This window comes from Podarcis liolepis, assembly GCF_965112155.1.
Source record: "Podarcis liolepis genome assembly, chromosome: 5".
NCBI lineage: Eukaryota > Metazoa > Chordata > Lepidosauria > Squamata > Lacertidae > Podarcis > Podarcis liolepis.
Window position 1 is genome coordinate 47,255,644 of NC_139556.1, and position 21,564 is coordinate 47,277,207.

General features: G+C 42.2%; 2 protein-coding genes and 1 long non-coding RNA gene across 11 annotated transcripts in view; 2 read left to right on the top strand and 1 right to left on the bottom strand.

Moving 5' to 3' along the window:
* CTBP2 (C-terminal binding protein 2) overlaps window positions 1-19,234 on the top strand; it is a 205,315-nt gene extending 186,081 nt beyond the window's left edge. For all 8 annotated transcript variants that reach the window (XM_083506116.1, XM_083506114.1, XM_083506120.1 and 5 more), the window contains 6 exons: window positions 1,682-1,888; window positions 4,414-4,628; window positions 6,728-6,858; window positions 9,164-9,291; window positions 11,237-11,354; window positions 15,004-19,234. In XM_083506116.1, the coding sequence (XP_083362242.1) occupies window positions 1,682-1,888; window positions 4,414-4,628; window positions 6,728-6,858; window positions 9,164-9,291; window positions 11,237-11,354; window positions 15,004-15,184 (980 nt within the window). In that variant the 3' untranslated portion in view covers window positions 15,185-19,234. The remainder of the gene's footprint in view (window positions 1-1,681; window positions 1,889-4,413; window positions 4,629-6,727; window positions 6,859-9,163; window positions 9,292-11,236; window positions 11,355-15,003) is intronic.
* LOC310708210 overlaps window positions 1-19,234 on the top strand; it is a 173,670-nt gene extending 154,436 nt beyond the window's left edge. Inside the window, exon 4 of the long non-coding RNA XR_014526911.1 lies at window positions 17,079-19,234. This is a non-coding gene — a long non-coding RNA (uncharacterized lncRNA). The remainder of the gene's footprint in view (window positions 1-17,078) is intronic.
* The window catches only part of ZRANB1 (zinc finger RANBP2-type containing 1), a 42,972-nt gene continuing 39,218 nt past the window's right edge, over window positions 17,811-21,564 (bottom strand). For both annotated transcript variants that reach the window (XM_083506165.1, XM_083506166.1), the window contains exon 11: window positions 17,811-21,328. In XM_083506165.1, coding sequence (XP_083362291.1) covers window positions 21,110-21,328 — 219 coding nt within the window. In that variant the 3' untranslated portion in view covers window positions 17,811-21,109. The remainder of the gene's footprint in view (window positions 21,329-21,564) is intronic.

Genomic DNA, 21,564 nt, shown 5'->3' on the forward strand with positions numbered 1-21,564 from the left:
TGGAAAAGGAGCAAATTGTGCTGAACTTTTCATTCTCTGGAATCCTGGCAGGAGTCAGTCCTGTGCTGAGTGAACATTGTTAATGCTTTGCCAAAGCTGCTTACACTACTTAACCCTAGTATCTCACCTTGCATGTCTAGGCATTACCTTGGGTAGCAGCTCCATCCCATGAAGGTGAATAATCTTCCTGCATGTAGAAGGGGCAGGAAAAGCCATATTACTTAGCAGCCTCATTTGAAATCTTAAGGAAAGGATGACTTAAAAGGAGTAAGGAGTGTTAGGACTGAGACAGGGATGGGGAACTTGTGGCCCTCCAAATGACCACATTTCCCATTTCCCCTGACCATTGGTCATGATGAGTCCAACTCCCACCAGCATCTGAGAGTCACTGGTCTAAGACCTTCCACAAAACAGCATTTAATTTTAAACCCTAGCTGGTTTAAGATCAGCCCCATATGGTGATATTGTGTGGAATCAACACAGTTTTGATTTATTGCTTATAACCACCAGTTGTCACATTCTGAAGTAGAATAGATGGTCAGCATATAACAAACAAGATGCTTTTTCCTGCGTGCCTTCTAGAGCAGATGTTCTCAAACTATAATCCACAAACACTAGTGGTCTGTGAGTTCCATTCCAGACATCCACAGGAAGGTTGGAAATAGTTGACAATATCTGAATTTGGCCCTGAATTTTTCATAAATTCGTTCTTTGTCAAAGTAGCCTTGTTTGGTGGGTGAAATGAAACAAGTTTAAAAGGGCCTGTCCTTAGCCATGGTTTTCATACTGTGGTGCTGGTGCAGACTACTAATATTTTCATACAACATTTCCCCTTTCCTTTGAGTTTTATTCATGAGTTAGATGCACCATAACTTAGATGCACTGTACAAAGGTCATAAGGGCCATCAGCTTCAAAGCTGGTACAAATGGCCTGAACAGGCACATGGTAACAGATTCTCAGGACTCTAAGAATGCCACTGGAAGGGTTGTTCGCTTTAGGCTGTAGCTCAATGGCAGGGCATGTGTTCTGCATACAGAAGGCCCCAGGTTCAATTCCTGGTGTATTCAGTTGAAAGGATCAGGGAGCAGGTGAGAAAAAACACCCTTCTTTTCCAAAGAGCTGCTGCCAGTTGGAGTCAACAGCATGGGGCTAGGGGAACCTGGTATAAGACAACTTCCTATGTTCCTTGGCCTGGTTCCAAGCAGAAGGAGGCTGGCTTAGAACCTGCTGTGTCTTCCTATGCTCAGGGACTTCAGCACCACCACATAAGAAGAGCCTTCTGGATCAGGCCAAGGGACCATCTAGTCCTGCATCCTGTTTTCACAGTGGCCACCCAAATGCCTGTGGAAAACACTCGAGCAGGACCTGAGCACAAGAGCACTCCCTCTCTCCTCTGGTTTCCAGCAGCTGCTCTTCAGAAGCATTGCTGCCTCCAACCGTGAAGTTTGGGGATAGCTCTCGTGGCTAGTAGCCATTAGTAGCTCTTTGTTCTCATGTTAAAGCTGCAGCATGCATTACACATTATGAATTATTCCAAGAGATCATAGAGAACATAGTTAACTTGGAACACCATGCTAGTGGCCTTCAAAGTATTTTTTAAGTTTGCACTAGTGCGAAACCCTGAGATTTCCTGGCCACAGTCTTGATCACTAAAACGTAGGTTTCTGCCCCATTCACCAGGAATTGCTGTTTGCAACATCCCCTCGGCTGCAGTAGAAGAGACGGCAGACTCCACGATGTGCCATGTCCTGAATCTCTACAGACGGAACACTTGGCTCTACCAGGCACTGAGGGAAGGAACCAGAGTTCAGAGCGTGGAGCAGATTCGGGAGGTGGCTTCTGGAGCAGCTCGTATTAGAGGCGAAACCCTCGGCCTAATTGGATTTGGTATGTTTATTCAAAATGGGTCACATTTCTTTCACTAAAACAACAGGGGGTTGGGCTTTACAAGGAGATCTGCATGGATTCTGACATCATGCTTTGCAACTGCAACATTTGCTTGAGGAAGCTGCAGCCTTGCACAGTGTGTGTTGAAGGAGGAGGTGGGTATTTAAAATCCCCGGCTGTTTTTCTCTCACCAGAGAAATATATCATTTATGCAGTTTGCAGAATTCAGCTAAAACATCTGCTTGCTTTTAGCTCACAGTCCACAGAAGCCCTGCTTGTGAGGGGCTCAGAGCTCCTGAGTTCAACTGTTCCAGTACAATGCAAAACAAGGAGCACAGCCTCCTCAGCCGATGAGACTAGAGATGCTCAATTGCAGACTAGCTTATGCTCTGTGAGCTATGGTCACTCTCCAGTAGTTGCTGTTGGGAGCCTCAGTACTCTTTTGGTTCACCCCACCTCCACGAACACGCAGTATAAATTTGGCAAATTAATAGGCATTTGCGCATATTTTTCTCCAACTTCTTCTACACCAGGCCCCGAGTTGTACTTTAATGAGTAATTGCAATCAAAGAAGATAGGTGTGCTTCTTCCATTCCATCTGTTCAGAAATATGGCAGTCAAGAAAGGGGGGGGGGGAGAGAGAGAGAGAGAGAGAGAGAGAGAGAGAGAAACCATCACAGCAGAATCCGCATTATTTTATTCCATTCACCTATTTTCCGACATGAAGGCATGATTACATCTGGTTCTTTGGCTTTCTCTCCATTTTCTGAAAAGAAGACTCCTATCTTGATGTAGAAGTCGGTTAGTTGAGCCCAGGCGGTGACATTGAATTGGAATGACATTGTGGATAATGACCTGCTGATTGCACTGCAGCTGTCCCTCTTTATCAGAAGAGCCTTATTAAACCTTTGCTTCCAAACCATGACAGTTGTCTTAGTCATGCCCAATTAAATAGCCATTCAGCAAGAGCGCAGAAGGAAAGGGTGGGGGGGAGGCTACAGCAAACAAGTTGCTCTTATAATAAATAAGGCTCAGAGGGGTTTTGTTGTTGTTGTTCTACCAAAGATGATCATAATCAGATTTCCTTAACATGACTTCCTCTTTTAGGTCAAAGGCTTAAATGTGGCTAGAACCCAGCACTTTAGTTACCACTGTGGATGCGGAAGATCTGCACTCTAGTACTTTTGATAAGCTGTGTTACTTATTTGCAGTGGGCATTCGTTCCTTGCCCGCTAGAGTTCCTTCCTTCCAGTTTGAGAATTTGGCATTACACTAGTGTTGCATTCCCTTTATGGATTCATATAGCAATGCCTGTTCATTTTAATTGCATTTGAAGTGCATTGGCAAATAGTTAATGGACTTAAAAAAAAATGCGGTAGCTGCTTGTATTCTAAAGGCAGATTCAAATAATGCCCTTATACACGCTGCATTACATGGTTCATGTTTGACCTTCAACTAAGTTGGCAGTAAGACTCTACTCTAAGAATCCAGCTCTTGGAGATTTAAAACCTAACAGTAGGGAAGGAGAAAGACACAAATCATGATGTTCTCTGATACCCTCTTGCTCATGTAAAAATGGGCTTCTGGTATGTTGTCCCCTCTTTCCCCCAACCCAATTTTGCATTACAGTAAATGAAATTCCAGGTCAATTGACATGAGGCAGTTGTCAAGTTCTTAGGGCAAGGTGCCATAATTTAAAAATATATAATGAGTAGCAGGTAATGAATAATGGGGGCTTGCTGATAATAGCTATCATTTGTATATTCATGGTATGCATTTGTGAATTCTTGTAGTCTAAAAGAAGAGCTATTGTCCTTTAAAAGCAGATCAGGACAGTATTATTACTATGCCACTGGAACAGGCTTTGCACACCTTGCGACCCTATGAACTAAAAGTAGCCCACTGGCCACTACAGAAACTTCCATTTCTGTAGTGCCAGAAAAAAGTAAGCCAATAATACCATAAAAAGTCAAAATCATTGAAATGACAGGACAGTGCGGGTAGGCTTTCTGTTCTTAGCATTCACAAGGAGTTATTTTCTTGGTTATAGAGCATTTCAGTGCTGGTCAGGGAGGTGAATGATACCTGGGCCCCACAATTTAATTTTAAATTAGATTAAAAACGTACCACAAATATAAAGCTGCTCCAGTTTGGCCATGTTGCAAACTCGCTGCCTATTTATGAAGCCTGCTGTTATGGTAGCCCAGCATTGACTGGGCAGGTGGCAGATAGTAAGATGCATGAAGTGAGTGGTAAAACTTGCAAAGCACCTCTCCTTGTCTCTGACCAGTGTGCTAGTATCATTTCCTCCCATTTTTCAGGTGCCGCATTTCAGCAGCACTAACACAGGGATATAACACAGGAGAGAATCAGTGCAGCATGAACACCTTTGCTGTGGTCAGAGAAAGCGTTTGGCAGCAAGTCGTGCCAATTGGTACCATTCAATGCACCCGTTGGAATTCATGCAGCGAATGCCAAGCCTGTTATGACATTTCTCTGCCTTTTTCTTTTTTCTTTTGGCTTAGGTCGCACTGCGCAAGCAGTTGCAGTTCGAGCCAAGGCGTTTGGCTTCAATGTGATCTTTTATGACCCATACCTGCAGGATGGCATAGAAAGGTCCCTGGGAGTCCAGCGGGTCTACACACTCCAGGATCTGCTGTACCAGAGCGACTGTGTGTCGTTACACTGTAACCTCAATGAACATAATCACCACCTTATCAATGACTTTACGATTAAGCAGGTAATTCTGAATGGAGGAGGATCGTCTTGTTGGCTCCAACTGCGCTCTAGGAATGTGTGGCTGCTGAGGTCTGGAATTCCTGCTGGCACAGTGATAATGCCAAGCAGCTGCAAACAATAATCATATGCATTTTTACCTTTGGGATAGTTGAGAGTTATAGCTAATCTGCTCATCTGTCTTTTGCACAATATATATGTTAAGTGATGGAACTTAAGCAGGTTGGTTTAATGCTTGCCAGTAAATTACAGTTAGCAGCCTAACGTTGCAGAATGTAACACACCTACAATACTTTTTGCTTTTTTTGCTCTAGTCATTTGGTCTTGTTGGCGCAAGACTTGCTTACATCAATGGCTTATTTGAAATACAGTGGTACCTTGGGTTATATACGCTTCAGGTTACATACGCTTCAGGTTACAGACTCTGCTAACCCAGAAATAGTGCTTCAGGTTAAGAACTTTGCTTCAGGATGAGAACAGAAATCGTGCTCCGGTGGCACGGCAGCACTGGGAGGTCCCATTAGCTAAAGTGGTGCTTCAGGTTAAGGACAGTTTCAGGTTAAGAACGGACCTCCGGAACGAATTAAGTACTTAACCCAAGGTACCACTGTAATGCATTTTGAGGAACTGGGCAGGAGTCTTTCATCCAGGTTCTCCTCATCCTTGCTCTTTTGAAATAACAACATGAGACCCCTAATCTCAGGGTTGTGGGTTTGAACCCCATGTTGTGGGGGAAACTCCTGCATTGCAGGGGGTTGGACTAGATGGCCCATGTGGTCCCTACCGACTCTACAATTCTATGATTCTATGTGTCATAAAGTAATGCCCAGACTAACTCAACACAAGCACAGTTTCCCAGATATGTTCAGGGCAAAGGTCACCTAGGTGACCAGAAAAACTGTGCATTAAATTCTGCCAGAGGAAATCTCAGTCAACAGTTGTTCTTTTGTTCCTAATTCAGTCATGAGTTCTAGATTCCTGCCCCACCCCCCAAAATGGCTGGTTTCTCTCCCAAAGGCTGAGGAATCTGCTTCTGTCCTGCTGTTTTTATCCTATACTGCTGTGGTTCTGCAGCTATCTTTATTATCCCTATTCCATGCAATATGAACACATGGATAAGTAGCAAATGGACTCTTAGCATAATGTTCATTGTACAGTGTTTAATAACCTAGGAAAGCACCTTGGACACAAAGTATGTTGGTGCTAAAATGTAATGCTTCCAGAGTGGTATATTCTACTATTTGGATATTTATTTACCATAGTGAAGAGTTCAGGAAATCTGTAAGAAGTGCTTTTGCAGTTGAAAGAGAGATCTCAGGTAGCATTTAAAAACCAGCAGCAGGTATGCAATGCTCTCATTCAAAAATTTACACAGCAGGCTGTTAGGCCAAAACTGATAATTATTTTCCTAGCGCTAGTTTCAATGGCCTCATCCCCAGTATTTTGCCTCTTAGACATTGTCATACCAGGGGCTCGTCTCAAGTGCAATGGTGTGCCATTGTGCCACTGATCTCGTTCAGGACATCAAAACCCAAGACAGGGCTTACATTGGTGCTGGGCAGTGGTAATATACTTTCATTCTATTAATCAGTTTCCAAAGTATGTTATTGAGTCAGTTGCATTTGCTGGAGGAGGAGGAGGCCCTTTGCTCCAGGGGAAGATGAAAATGGTTGACAAGTTATTGGGCATTTTCCATGAAATAAATTATCTCTTTCCCGCATCTGCTTGTAGCCTTGTCTGTTCCTTTGCTGCTATCAGTATTTGTGCTGACTCACGTACACTCCAGCCTCATGCATCCCACTATGACATCATTCTTTGCTAGGATGAGGGGGGAAGAGTTCATAGAATCAGTTCAGTGGTGAAGAACCTATGTCCCTCGAGATGCAGTTGGAATCTAATTCCCATCAGTCTCGGTCAGCATAACCCATGGTCAGATGGGTGTTGCAATCCAGCAATATCTTGAGGGCTGCTGTTTCCCCTCTCTTGCAGAGGCCAGAGGACGCTACATTACGGGAGTGAGCCAGGGGAGTGGTGGCGATGCTCTGCTTATGTCCCGCTGTTGGTAATAGTAGTGCTTGAATAGTCCTTTCTTTCTCCCTTCAGATGAGGCAGGGAGCATTTTTGGTAAACACAGCCCGTGGTGGTCTGGTGGATGAAAAGGCCTTAACTCAAGCCCTGAAGGAAGGAAGGATACGAGGGGCAGCACTGGATGTGCATGAATCGGAACCATTTAGGTAAGTCGAGATCTCACTTGTAGCATTTTGCACTTCTATCCTGCGTGTTCTCGAAGGCTCGGTCTAGGCCATTTCTAGCCATGTAATAATGAACCAACAAGGTGCCTGTGGGATGCCTGTGTTAACGGAAAAATCTGAGGGCTCCCTTGGACAAAAACAAAGACACCAACCAGGATAACTTGGAGCAAAACAGCAGCCTGTAGGCTTGGCCTTTATTGAACTGTTGCAACAGGGTGCTCCCCTCACTTGCAGGAGAAAGGAAAGACACAGAAAAAATGGTGTGCAAGGTCTTAAAAAGACTTTTGAAATTCCCATCCTGTAGATCAAGCCCACCCCCAGAAACATCATGCATACATCACAGAAAGGAGGGGTTGAGGGAGGAGTTGTGGTGGTAACCTGAGTGTCCTGTCACCTGGCTGGTTTCCCCTTTCCCCCTCCCCATGAGTACTTTCCAGGTGACAGAGGGGAGTTTGCAGTTTCCTGCCCCCAGAGGGAAGAGCTGATTATTGTCCTTTGTTCCAGTCTGTGCTGCATCCACTCCCATATGCAAGTTCTTTGTGATCTTGATGGTCTTCTGTCTAGGACTATCAGGGTTGGCATAGCAACTGGGCAGGGCTCCTGTGGATGTGCTGGTATGCTGAAGGGATTATGGGTGCCCTGTATCAAACCTTCCCCATTTTGTAGTCCTTCCTTCATGGAGTAAAATAAAAGTGGAACAGTGCAAATTGATGTATGGTTGATTTTCTATGAATTTATAACAGAAGTGTAGCGTATGTCGTGTGTGAGTGTGAGTGTGTGTGAAGTTTGTACAAACTGAATGATTGGGGGGGTGTTCCTGCTACACCTGCAAGCAGGACCCAAGCACAGCGGCACTCCTATGGCTTCCAGAAAGTGGCATTGAGCAGCATACTGCCTCCCAACACCAGAGGTAGAACATGGCTGTTGTGGCTAGTTGCCACAGGTAGCTTTATCCTCGTTAAAGAGAAGAGAGCTTAACTATGATCCTGGTTTCAGGTGACATGCTAAGCTAGGGGTGAGGAAGGCTAGATGTGGCCTTCTGGCCCTCTCTGTCATTACCAGCTTAAAATGCAGCCAGGCCATTCTTTTTCTTAATTTGGATCAAAGCTGGTTTGGGGAAAATGTGTCAAAATGCAGTGTTTCATAACAGGATAGATCTGGATTGTGGCTAAGGCCTTGTGTCCACTGCTTCCCAAACCAACAATGGGAGAGCACTGCATGCAGAGTAAATGGGGAGCGTGTTCATAGCCTGAATCATCGTGCAGTGCAGTGCAGATGGTCTCCCCTTAAGCTGAACTTGTTTGTGGATACCGCTGGAAGGATCTAAGAGAAGCAAGTCTTGGAATCAAGAGACATGTGGGAAGCACTTATTTTTATGAAATGGGCAGCCAGATGGCGCACAGCATGTGTAGCAAAATGTGGATGAGAGATGTTTTACCATATAAAAATCAACTTTAAAAGAAAATGAGAGAGAATGTGACGAGTTTGGTCAATCATCTGTCTGCTTAAAGACAATATATGTACATGCCTTTGCCCTCCTCCCCACCCTCAATGCTGCCCCTTCTCTCCTGCCTTTGCAACATCCAGGAATTAGCCAGAAGTCTCTCATTAACCATACATGGTGTTCTACTTCAGATACTACGGTTTGGAGGTTTGGAACAAGCCAGGATGTTAAACCAGCTTAAAACTGATTATAAGATCCTGGCATCTTCGAAGACTGGTAGCTATTGTTTTCTGGTTTGGGCAAAATGGGATTCTGTGGTTAGTAGGAGACTTCTGGGTTTAATTACTGCACACTTAAAAGGGCTTGTGTGTGTAGACAAAAGGCTCAGACGTACTCCAGTTATTAAGCCAAGAAAGGATTCTCAAAACGTGATCAATGTGTGTCATTCTTCTAGCCTAATTTTTCAGGAATCTAGGAACAACAGTAAACAATAGTGGAAGGGTGATTGCTTCTGTATAAAGGCAATCACTATACATATATAGGCAATGACTGTTAATTTGGGAGCATGCACCTTCTTGACTTTGACTTTATGGATTTGTATTAATCATTTCAATGAATTTGTTGTTGTTTGCTTCATTTGTATGTTACTGTGTTTGCCTAGCAATACCTGGATGTAGCGATTGTGATGTTTATTGTTTCTTTTTAATGCTTTCTGATTGTTGTGAGCCACTTAGAGCTCAACATTTGTTGTTGGAAAAGGAGAATAGAAATATTAAATCAAATCAAATGTTGAACTTTTTTTTTTACCTCAATATTTGTTTCTTGGGGGGTGTTTTCCTGTAGCTTTGCTCAAGGACCACTAAAAGATGCTCCTAATTTAATTTGCACACCACACACTGCTTGGTACAGCGAACAGGCCTCACTGGAGATGAGAGAAGCCGCCGCGACAGAGATACGCCGAGCTATCACAGGTACACCAACTTGCTTGCCTATAAAAAGGTAAAGGACCCTGACAGTTAAGTCCAGTCGCAGACGACTCTGGGGTTGCGGCGCTCATCTCGCTTTACTGGCTGAGGGAGCCAGCGTTTGTCCGCAGACAGGTTTTCCGGGTCATGTGGCCAGCATGACTAAGCCGCTTCTGGTGCAACAGAACACTGAAACCAGAGCAGCGCACGGAAACACCGTTTACCTTCCCGCCAGAGCGGTACCTATTTATCTACTTGCACTTTGACGTGCTTTCAAACTGCTGGGTGGGCAGGAGCTGGGACCGAGCAATGGGAGCTCACCCTGTCGCGGGGATTCGAACCGCAGACCTTCCGATTGGCAAGCCCAAGAGGCTCAGTGGTTTAGACCAAAATAGGCCAGTTTAAATGTTATAGGTCCCATGAAGTGCTTGCCTGTACTAGTGCTTTATTTGGCACTACAGTATGTGCAGGTGTGGTCCCTGCCAGTGTTGATTGCACATGTATGTGCCCGTGCATAGTTTAAAGAACCTCTGAACATCACATCACCATATGTGGCACACCAGTCCTGGAAAGTGCAAACCTCTGCTTCCATAGACTGTGTGGAGGGGGGCAGTTGTGGTTAATACTTAAATCACCTACAGTGTTAACATGATTCTAGCAACCTGTTTTAAATTATATTTAAATCTTACACATGCACGCCTGTGTATGTTTGTTCAGAAAGCTCATTAAGCTGAAAAATTCTATCAGTTGTCAGCTGCAACATCAGGAGCAATTGCTACATGAAAACCTACATTGAACCAAAGTGATGTTGCCATTAGTGGATTCTATGCCAGAACTCTCTTAGATTGAGTGTCCCTATCCTATAACATCACCCTATTCCTGCACTGGACCTGCAAGTACTCCTTAGGGAGGCATAGCCATAATATTGTTACCTACAGTGGTACCTTGGGTTACAAACTTAATTCGTTCTGGAGGTCCATTCTTAACCCGAAACCGTTCTTAACCTGAGGCATGCTTTTACTAATGGGGCCTCCCGCTGCCGCCGTGGCGCCATTTCCGTTCTCATCCTGGGGCAAAGTTCTCAACCCGAGGTACTACTTCCGGGTTAGCGCAGTTTGTAACCTGAAGTGTTTGTAACCCAAAGCGTTTGTAATCCAAGGTACCACTGTATTTGGTTTGTTGTTAGGTAAGTAGTCAAGATATGCTGCACTGTGTACTAAGCATTTATAGTTGTTCTGCTCTTCAAGGCAAAACCACAAGTGCGCTGAATGGCACTACTTTGGTCATGGAGATATGGTAGCAAATCATGTTAATGATGGAGCAAACTCCTAATAAAAGGGATGTGGACTTCTATCTAAGTATTTTTCAGAATAACTGAGAGTTTCACATAATCACTAGGGCTCCAGCATCCAATACATGCCAAACGCGTAACAGGCACTGCGATAGCATGCCTAATTTTATATTGTTTTAGGTGGCCTTCTGCATCCTTTCCTGTGTCTAATTGGGTCGCTTCTCTACCATTACCCAACGTGGAGTTGTATTGGGGAGAAATGCCAATGGGGTAGAGGAAGTTACGGTACAATATCTTGGGCATCTTTCATTCATTCTGGCGAGGTCTGCAGCCTGGCCAGCAAACATCTGTAACGGGGCTTGTAAAGTGACTTGGTGCAGGAAAGGGATGGGAAATTATCCAGCCTTTCAAAACACTTTTATCTGGCCGCTGCCATTGTATCAGGGTGTGGCGAGGGGAAAGCACTGCATATTGTTTTACTCGTAAGCAAATTCTACAGCAGTCCTTCCCCCCCCCCCCCGAATTTTGGTGGGAAGTAAAGAGCTGTGAGAGTTAGAACGAGTGGTGTGGAAAACCTCAACTTGGATATAGCTTGTTGCATATTAGTTGGGCTGATTTGTGCCTGACCCTGTTATGAATTTGAATCGTCCCCTTCCTCAGGTCGGATCCCTGAAAGCCTACGAAACTGCGTGAACAAGGAATTCTTTGTCACAACAGCTCCTTGGTCAGTAATAGATCAGCAAGCGATTCATCCAGAGCTCAATGGTGCCACATACAGGTAAGATAAAGAACTTTTTTGGGGGGAAACACCATACTTTGTAGTTCTCTACCCAAGAATGGAGCTAGAGAATGAGATACACACATCTTTGTATAGGGCTCAGGTAGGGTAGCCCTTCAGCAATAGTGTATTCAGGTTTCCTCCACAGAAGGTGCTTCCTTTATTCTGGGAATACTATTCAGAGATAGCATCTCCACAGGTATCCCGCTGCACAGAGACCCCTTAATAATGCCACTATAGAGTCACTCTGAGCTTCTCTGAAAGGCCTTTCTGCTGTTTCAGTCTTACTAACTCACCCACTATTTACCTGACAAAAGGAGCTTCCAGAAGTCAGTTTCAGCAAACCAGCCCTTTAGGTTTGGGGGGGGGGGTATAATCAAAGTATTCCTTAAGGACTTCAAAGATTCTTTGTAGAGGTAGGCCACCACTGTACATGAATAAATACCAGTATATTGATGCACTGTTCACCCAGCACAGGCTGAAAGGTGGAACATTAATTAACTGTAGGGCACCCCCCCCCCCAATGTAATGTTTAGGGGTAATATATTACCTAAGTTTAAGTCTAGAAAAAGCATGAGAGATGTAGAATGGTTACTAGGCAGGGGTGGGGTTTTTTTGGCTGCTGGAAATGCCAATCAGTCCTTTTAGGGCACTTCCAGACGATTGTTTCGTTCAGCAATAAATGTGCAGTTGTCAGTAGCTTGTTACAAGATAATTTAGACATCCCTTGAGACAGTGATTTTGTTGCAGGAAAAGCCCAATTGGCTAGTGCCCATGATTTCACAAGCCCCCTCTGTTCATGCACACGCCCTCCCTTGGATGTTTATGGTAGCCCTCAAGCACCAGACTATTCGTGCAGCCTTCAAAAAGAGCAGTAAACATGAGGTAAACCTCTGCAGATGAATTTGTTTCCCTCCAAGTTTTAAATTTCCTGTGTGTTTAGGATTGCAGAAGTTATGGAATTTCCCTGATGGATCCCAGTGGGGTTCAATGGACCCCTTTTCTCTCCACCTGCCTTTAACCAAGTAGATAGTCCTCTAGGGCAGTTATGAAAATTTGTGCTCTCAGATTTCCTCCATGTGCACTAAAGGTAGGTATGTGTATAGGATATAAAAAGGGTTGTGAGTTTTTCTGGGATCCCCACATGTATGGATAGTGTGCCTGTGTGGAGAAGGATCCCACTCAAGCATAATCTGACATTTTGAAAGCCAGAATTTTTGTTTCACTTAGGAGACATAATCCCAAGGGGCAGACATATTATAGCAAGAACAAAAATGAACCTTCATGAACTAGTCTCTCTCCATCTAGTGTTTGGGTCAGAAGAGCTTTTAGACTTCACTGGGCTTCTTATTTATCTCCTCCCCATTTCATTACATACTGTGTATACTAGTATTTGCATTTTTGGGGAGGGGGACTTACCTGTGTCCAGCACAGAACCTTCCTCTTCCAAGGTCTAATCTAGCAACCTCTCCTATACTCTTACAGCATACCTTCAGAACAGCTTTCATTCTTTTCTCTAATTAACTTTGCCTCACAGGTACATCTGGTCTTTTTCGTAAACTGTTATCTACCAGCATCTCTTCTTTTACACAGTGTTGTGTTTCTTCTGCACTTGTGTGAAAACCCACACAATGCTGCTCATGAACACACTCTGTTCAATACTGAGTTTCAGAAAGCAAGGGCTAGGACTGGAAAGTAGGTGTGTGATATTAAGTAAAATCTGAAAAACTACTCAAGAGTCTAGATATCCAGTACCTGTTGCCTTTTGCAACTCCTTGCTCTTTAGTGTGATTAGCAGAAATAATGGAAGTATACGCCAGCTTGTTTATTGAACCTATTCCATGTAGACTACAGAATTTAAATTCAGTATAGAATATATATCATCTGTAGTGTACAACCTTGCTTATGATGCATGCTTCTATTGCAAGAGGCTAGTCTTGTTAATCCCACTCCTTGAACAGAGTTGTATGTTAAAACTAATTTGTCCTGTAAATTCACAGACTGAGAGCCAGACAAACGCAAGTTTGCTTCTGCTCACACATGGGGGCTTTTCAGCTTCCCACCCTTCTGACAGCAGTCCGACTTGGGACTTGCAGAATTAGCTGCCCTGCTTCATCTTGCAGGATTAACAGTGTGATAATATACCAGTTTTCTGCAATTTTCCTTATGTAGGGTTTCATTATCATGCATATTTCCCCAAAGCACAATTTCTGTTCTAGTATCCTAAAGCCCAAGTCCAACTTGTTTCATTCTCTATATGTCATACTTTCTCTCTCTGTCTGTCTGTCTGTCTGTCTCTCTCTCTCACACACACACACACACACACACACACACTCGCTCCCTCACAGTGTAAAGCTCTTTCATCTACACGGCCTGGTTAATGTGTTTAATAGTAATAATGACACGTGCCATGTTGATTTCTCTCAATTTCCCCCCAAACACTTGTTCACACAAGGGACTTTCCACCAACTCTGTGACAGCTTTGGTTTTCTTCTTTGAAGAGGTGGTCGGTGTGCTATTTCTCACTAGTTTGGGGACACACCTCATTTCCTTCAGCAGGTATCTCTTGCATTCCAACATGCTTTTGAAACTCAAATCTAAATGCCTCTTTGAGCTTCCAGAACTAGCTATGCAAGTTACTTAGACTGTTGTCTTGGGCTGATTGTTCCCTCAGCCCCTGGTGATACAGATGGAGCAATTGATGAGCTAACTTCCTAAGGTCTAGACTGTAGCCCATTGTAAGAGGTTTACAGCCAGACAGACACAAGTAAGAAGTGTTATCATAATTTAAGGGCCCATTCCAGCTCAGCAAAAGCCCAGAAGAGGCTGGTGAGAGGCTAGAGCCAGGCTGCCACAAGTCACATTATTGGGGTGGGGGCATGAAACTAGTCCTGTACAGGCACCATGTTCTCTATGTCATTTTATTGAAAGAGGAAACATCATTTTTTTGAATTGAATGTAATGTATGTGTTTAGGAAAGGGATGCTGTTATCGAACTACTGACATTAGAACAATGTCACATTCCATTTAGGTTTTTCTTTTCAGCATCTCCATGAGCCAGTCCACCCTTCTGCTTTGTACTTCAAAGGATTTTACAGGAAGAAAGAGATGATACCTAATAGCCAAAAAACATTTCAGTCGCCCTCTGTGACACTCAAATGAATTAACAGCAAAAAAGCCACAGTCGTATTTTGTGTTCCGATATGTTTGACATCAATAAAAGGGTGACAGGATGAAGGGATGGCAGCAGCGGATTATTCATATAAGGCTGGTCCCTCAGCTGCTGAAATGTGCACTCTGCGGCTCTCTTTCAACACCGGAATCATTTTTTTGTCTCATACTTCAATGTGGGTAAAAGCAATATGAAAAAAGAAGAGTTTGAAGGTGATAATTTATATTAGCTTTGATTCCCCCCTCCCACCCAAACAAATACTGCTCTTACAAACATACTTTGAAAACTTGACAGATGTTGCAGTTAAAAAAAAGTACTTTCTCTTACCATACCGGGATAGCAGTGATTTGGCGATGAATGAAATTGACTGCAAGGTATTTCCCCCCTCTCCCATTACCCTTCTACTACCCCCAAAGCCTGTTGTTCTATGGAATGCTTGCATGTCTCCTTTTAACTAAGAAATCACACTCTTCCTAGATATCCACCAGGCATGGTGAGCGTTACACCAGGCGGCATTCCGGCAGCTATGGAAGGTATTATCCCAGGAGGGATCCCTGTTACCCACAATCTTCCGACAGTGGCGCATCCTTCCCAAGCTCCATCTCCTAATCAGCCGTCCAAACATGGGGACAACAGGGAACATCCCAATGAGCAATAGCAGATAATTCAAAGCACTCCGATTTGGGACCAAGAGACATTTGGGGTGGGGGGAATGACACATGAACTGACAGGAATTTGATATAAAATTTGTAAGGTTGATTTTGGACTGACGCATCATGTTGTTCCAGTGTTAACTACAAAAAAAAGGAGTCAAGACTTGGGGAGGGAGGGGGAATGCAGACGAAGTCACCTGCTTACTGAAGCACTGAAAACTAGGATGCGATGATACATTACTGATCAGCTTCTGTTATTGTATGTTTAAGTTTCCTTCATCTTTACATCAATCACAAGAATATATATTTCTTCTCAGTCCCTTTTGGGGAATAGCAGGTGACCTGCTGCTTAGAGCAGGTCCAACAGTCCTAACAAAGCTTACATGATAGTAAGAGGAAACCATCATGTGACTTCAGCCCTTTCCTTCCTCACTTACCTGGCTCCTCCTTGTATAGCCTGAGGAAATATAACCCAGAGATGGGGGAACTGTTTTGCTTGTTGCAGTTATATATGGCCACTAATGTATTGGAGGGATGCTACTCAAGTTTAACTACCGTCATGTAGGACAGCAATCTTGGTGGGAAGAAAGGGGTAAAAGGCCCATGTTAACTAGCTGCCTCTTACCCACAGAAATGGATGCTTATTCTACAAGATACACTTAATAAAGTAGCTGTACACTCAATAACACGTGCTGATGATGCAAAAAAAAGAAAAAGTGTTACGTTTCACATTTATACTCAAATATATTTTTCTCAGTTTTAAATCCACAGCTATTTTATTGAGTGGAAACGTCTTGGGCTGGAAGGGGTTCAAGACTAATGTTGCATTTCCTTATGTCTCAGGAAAAAGAAACACTTTTTATGGTAACTTGTCAGACTGTATGAACAAACCCACTTTTTTAGACATTGAAGTCTTCTTTTCTTCATGTGATATTTTATACAAGAACACTTCAAAATGTGTTATTAGATGTGACTGATTTTAACAAATCCTATTAGATTTGTATCAACTAGTTACATGTTATATTCATAGTCTTTTGTGAATCATCGCCTTTTTGTTGAAAAAGATGGCCTATTTTGAGCCTTTGTATGGGTACATTCCTGTTTCTGTGATAAGTTTTAAAAGCTGTCCCAAACAAAACAAAAAAACCAGAACCAATGGCTACCAGAAGTATGTTTTGTTTTAGTGTGTTACCGTTACTGTATTTGTTTATTGTAAAGGTGGACATATAGCGTTCAGTGCAGTTTTCAATAAAAAGTGACAATTTCTATAATTTCACATGGACCAGGCCCTTCATGTCCTTTACCCTGTACGAAATACTAACACATTTTCAGGTCCAACAAGAGCAAGCTTTGCCAAAACCACCCTTCTCAATGAAAGAAGGTGATTGATACATCTCTCCAGTCAAGATTCCAAAACGCAATAAACTCTTCTTTTCAGAGCTGTGAGAAGCTCATGAGTGGTCTGAAGTAAACTAACTCTGCTCTTTAAAATAAATAAATAAATATACATCTACCCCCCAAAATCCTGTGTACTTAAAATAAGTTCCAAGCAAACCAACAAGACTCCTCTAGAGTATCTGCACCTCACAGTTCCAGCAAAAATCCTGTCTGAATATAAGAGGAGACCACAGTGTGTCGGTTAATGGCTTGTTCAGACATTAGCTGGCACCTAAGACTTTACTCAAAACAAGATGGGGATGAACTTTCCACTATTCTGTGCTCACTCTCCTACCCTCATCACTGCAGAAACTAATGGGTACATTGAGATAGTCTCCAGATCTTGTAACACATTTGAGAAAATTACAAGAGGTGCCCTGAGAGAGGTGAGGGAGAAGAAGTACCAATGCACAGCCCAAGTCCTTATGCTAACAAAGCTGCTTTGTTGGACGCAACCCAGAGTTTCCTAGACCAGAAGCAGGAGAGATGCAAGACTGCATAACTCCTAAGAGCCTGCTGCCTGCTTATTCTCTCATTTCAAATAGAATGTGGGAGGGAGAGGGGAGATATGACCAAGGACTACTCTTCTCATCCGTATGAGGCTGTACCCTGCAAAGCGGCCCATGAAACCCACAACAGACTGGTTAACTACAAACTACTATTGTTTGTTGTACCAACTGTGGCGTTGGAAGCCTCTAATTCAAAATAGCTTTAGCCACTAACTCACTATAGGACCTATGCCAAGTCATTCTTCTCTCAACCCAAATTTACAGGATTCCTTTAAACAGTAAAGCACTAAATGTGCATCAAAAACACCATTAAGAACGATAATATTTTTTTAAAAAAACTGCAATCCTCAGAACACATTGCTAAGCTATGTGGAATAGAAGTTGAGAGCCATGGGAAGTGGAGAGAAAAGAGTAAAGCTGCCACCAACACTGACCACACAATGAGTCCATGCAACCGTTGGGGCAGCGGCAGTAAAAGACAAGATGACTGGGATAGGAAGAACTAGGTCCAACCGCAAATGTAATACAGATGTGATTTCATGGCAAACGCAGGCTGTATGACCTTCCCAACCTAACAGCAGTGTCCATTTGAAATGAATAAATAAGGACTAGAATGGAATTTGAGGGTAGGGGGAAGAGAAAGAAGACACAGAATAATACATTAACAGACAAACTGAAAGCAAACCATTGTTACAAAACTTATATTTGTTTTGTTTTAAATTAATGGAAAAGCACATTACCAGCTTTGAACATATTCAAGGGAGTCAACTTCATAGCTGTGTCAATGATCTAACACTGCAATTATGAATAACTTACCATAGACACCAGTATAGAGCAATCAGGAGGAGGAACATTGGTGAGTTACAGAGAACATTTAGGAAGCCACACAAATGAAGGTGAAACAACATTTACACTGGCATTAGTGATTTTAAGAAGCTGCTATTGTTGGAACTTTGTTCTTAGACCAGGCAGTGGCATTCCAGATAGGCATAATTAATGTTGATGAAAATGTATACTTTCTAATAGGACACTCACATTTGAGGCAGACTCTGCTACTGCCAGTGAATCTGCTAGGAACCCATGGTGCAAAATTTGGCTGCTTGGATGCAATTATCTTTGTATTACTTCCAGGTACTAACTTGAAGAAAAGAAAAGAAAACTCTCCACTTAAAACTAGAGGAAAATGTAGTTTTAGAGGAGGCTGTAAGTCAAACTTCCATATAACAGTTGTGGGTGTGGAAGTCATCTTAGTACAGAGGACGTATGTTATTGAAGAGTTCTTAAAATGTTAGCGTGATTCAGGAAGCATAGGTTTATGCAGTAGAACAAAGCTTCAAACAAGATATTAAAAGTAATTAAGATACAAAATGGTTTGAGATGGCAAGAAGGGGGAGCCATTTTGCTGCCAAACCATTCCTTTTTGTTTTACCACATGAAGTGATTCCTTTTTTTTCTAAGGAGAGGGGGCAGCAAATTTTGCAGTGCAAAAAGAACACAACCAAGCAATTCAAATGGATGAAAAACCACTACTTAAAGCAGGAAATATATAATAAATTTTTATAATATATCTCCACTACAGACTCAAGGTGGAACTTGCCCTTCAGCTTCAGAAATGGTGGTTTAAGTAAAAAAAAATAGTACCTCAACTGTAACTTAGATCACAATAAGTGGCAAAGCCTGGACTTTTTAAAAAAGGTGTATCAGGTTAGAGACCCATGCATTACTGCAGTGTTTGAGGCTCACCACAACTTGCTCAATTCCTATTCTCCAGCCCTGTAACAGCTACTGGAATTACAATCTATAAAACCACTAACCACCACTGATTATCATAGGGATGTAGTGAGACTACAAGAAGTGGTTTCAATGTTTCTGTCTGTGTATGCAGCTAGGAGCCAGTAAAAATGCACATTATTGTGTTTCTTATTCCAGACAGCAGCAAACACTTTCATCCAAAAAGACTCCAAAAATTTCAGGCTTTGCTACTGCAGCGGAATAAAGATGACTGGAGATTCTGCCATTTCCCCCTACTAGGATAGTACTGCTTACATTTAAGACATATGTATCGAACTAGAATCAGCTATAGATGGCAGCACAGTGACTCAGATCTTTTTTTTAAAAAACTTCCATTATTTTAGGTAACTGACTCCTCCCACAAAAGCACAGCTTATTGCATTGGTCCAGGACTACGGGGATTCCACCACTAAGTATGTAATGTAGGCAGAAAAAGCATTTAGAAAACCTAAAATTAGAATTGCACATAAAAGCAGGACCTATTTTTTAAAAAGAAATCCAATTATTCTCCACCTTAGGAAATTTGACTCATCAAAGGTAAGCATGTACCTTTGCCCAATAATCTCTGCATGCACCAAAAGAGAGAACTAATGACCAAAACACATACAAACACATCCATCCTTTTACATTTCAGAGATCAAAAAGCTGAATCAATGTACTTCTTCAATGTAGTACCTTGAAGAAATTTCAGGGTAGGTTTGACAACAGGATTACTTTTGTAAAGTATATTTCAACACCATCTAATCCACATTTAGAAAAAGCAGCAAATTCTGAAGGGTTCCTATATATATTTTTACACATATGTAAATGTACGGCTCCTGTCCAGATTCTTAAACAAGGAAATCTATTTTGCAAGAGGTTCCTTGTCCTCATTTCCACCATCATTAGTCTTCAAAAAGTGCTTATCAGGATCTGCTTTATGCATACAAAACTATTCAACCTTTAGTGTTTTTTTAAAGTGAGGTTTTTGGATAGGCTATATCCATTCAAGATAGCATGGCTAAAGTTATCAAGTATAATAAAAAAAAGAATTTTCTACTGGAGAATATATTCTGAACTTATACTTTCAGGAAACTTACATATTCAAATGTGGCCACAATCAATCAACATGCAAAAAATTCCAAAGTTTACATACCAAGGAAAGATAATATACAGTACTTTAAAACAAAGCTTTAGAATGAAGGCTTTTAAGGAAAACTGCCAAAGTGCTTTCTCACTCGATTTTAATGACCAAGGAGTGCTCCTTAATGGAGGTGATTTTAACTTGCAGGGGAAAGGCTTGATAAAATAGTAATTTCTATTGTACAACTCACAGCAAAATCAGGTTTGGACAAAATGCAGTTTTTTCAGTTCAGATTAGATGTAGCAGATTCCACACGGTAGTTAGCATATAGCTCTCTGGAACAGTACTTCTCTGACTACTTTAAGTATGCTGGAAGGGGGGAAAATATTCCAAATAAGAGATACAAAATATTAACGGACAGCAGAGAATCCTTTACCAAAAAAAAAAACAAAGTTCACTCAATCAAAATGTATCATCCCTTCCATAAGTTGGTGTGTTGTTTTTTTTCCCTTTAACATTTCATCTTCTTATAATGGGCACAAAGGTAACTCAAATCTGAATAAAAACAATGAACTGCTCATACTTTTGACTCACTCTGGGTATATGGCTTCAACAGCAAAAAGAAAAGCCACATCATCTGACCTGGGCATTAGGAAGATTGCATATAAAATGGGTCTGTTAGAATGCTTAGGAAGTGATGCAGAAGAACCAAGTTTTACTGTAAGTCTCAAAAAGAACAAATATTAATCTACGGTGTGCTTTTAAGTGCCCTTATTCAAAAGAATTTTTTTTTCAATTATTTTAAGATGCTGGTAATACTTTTTCCAATTACACAACTTTCTTACACAACTACATGCGGTACATTTATAGGCAGATGTACAACTGGAAAGAAAAATGCTTTCTGTCTTGGTAATAAAATTAGGGCTTTGCTTTTTTACAAACTGTAGTCCAACCAACGTAGCTGTCTTCACATATATGTTGAGCCTCTGAATTCTCCCCATGCCGATTAAAAATCTTACGCAGGCTGCTTCCTGCTACAATTAGGTCGTTGTGTAACAAATTGCTAGAGCACGCCCCAAGTGCTGGGGGACCTCACCACACATTATTCTCAGCCAGGTATCTCAATTTTATCATTCATCATCATCGTCTTCATCTTCTTCTCCATCTGAAAGGGATGTACAGGGGCGAATTTGTCTATAGCGATCAAGCCATTTCTCTACCATCTGTGTTACCAGGGGATGGTTGCGCCGGCGAGAACTTTTCTGCATAGCAACTAGGACTCCACCCTCCGTCACGCAACAGTCCAGCCACTCCCTGAGCAGCTTCTCCTGTTGTTCCTCATTACCAATCTTCAGAAAAAGAACACAACACTTAGGACATGATTAAAATCAGATTAGTGACCACAACTTTTTTTAAAAAAAGGGCTGCCCTGCAACATTTAAAGTGCTCCAGGAAGACTGTCTTAGGAAAGTGGATTTTTTTAAGGGACTATCTAAAGCAGTGCATAAATATCCTACTTTTTTCCTTCCTATAAATTAAATTTTATGTAACTGCCAGCTCTGTGTTTTACAAACACAAGGTATTG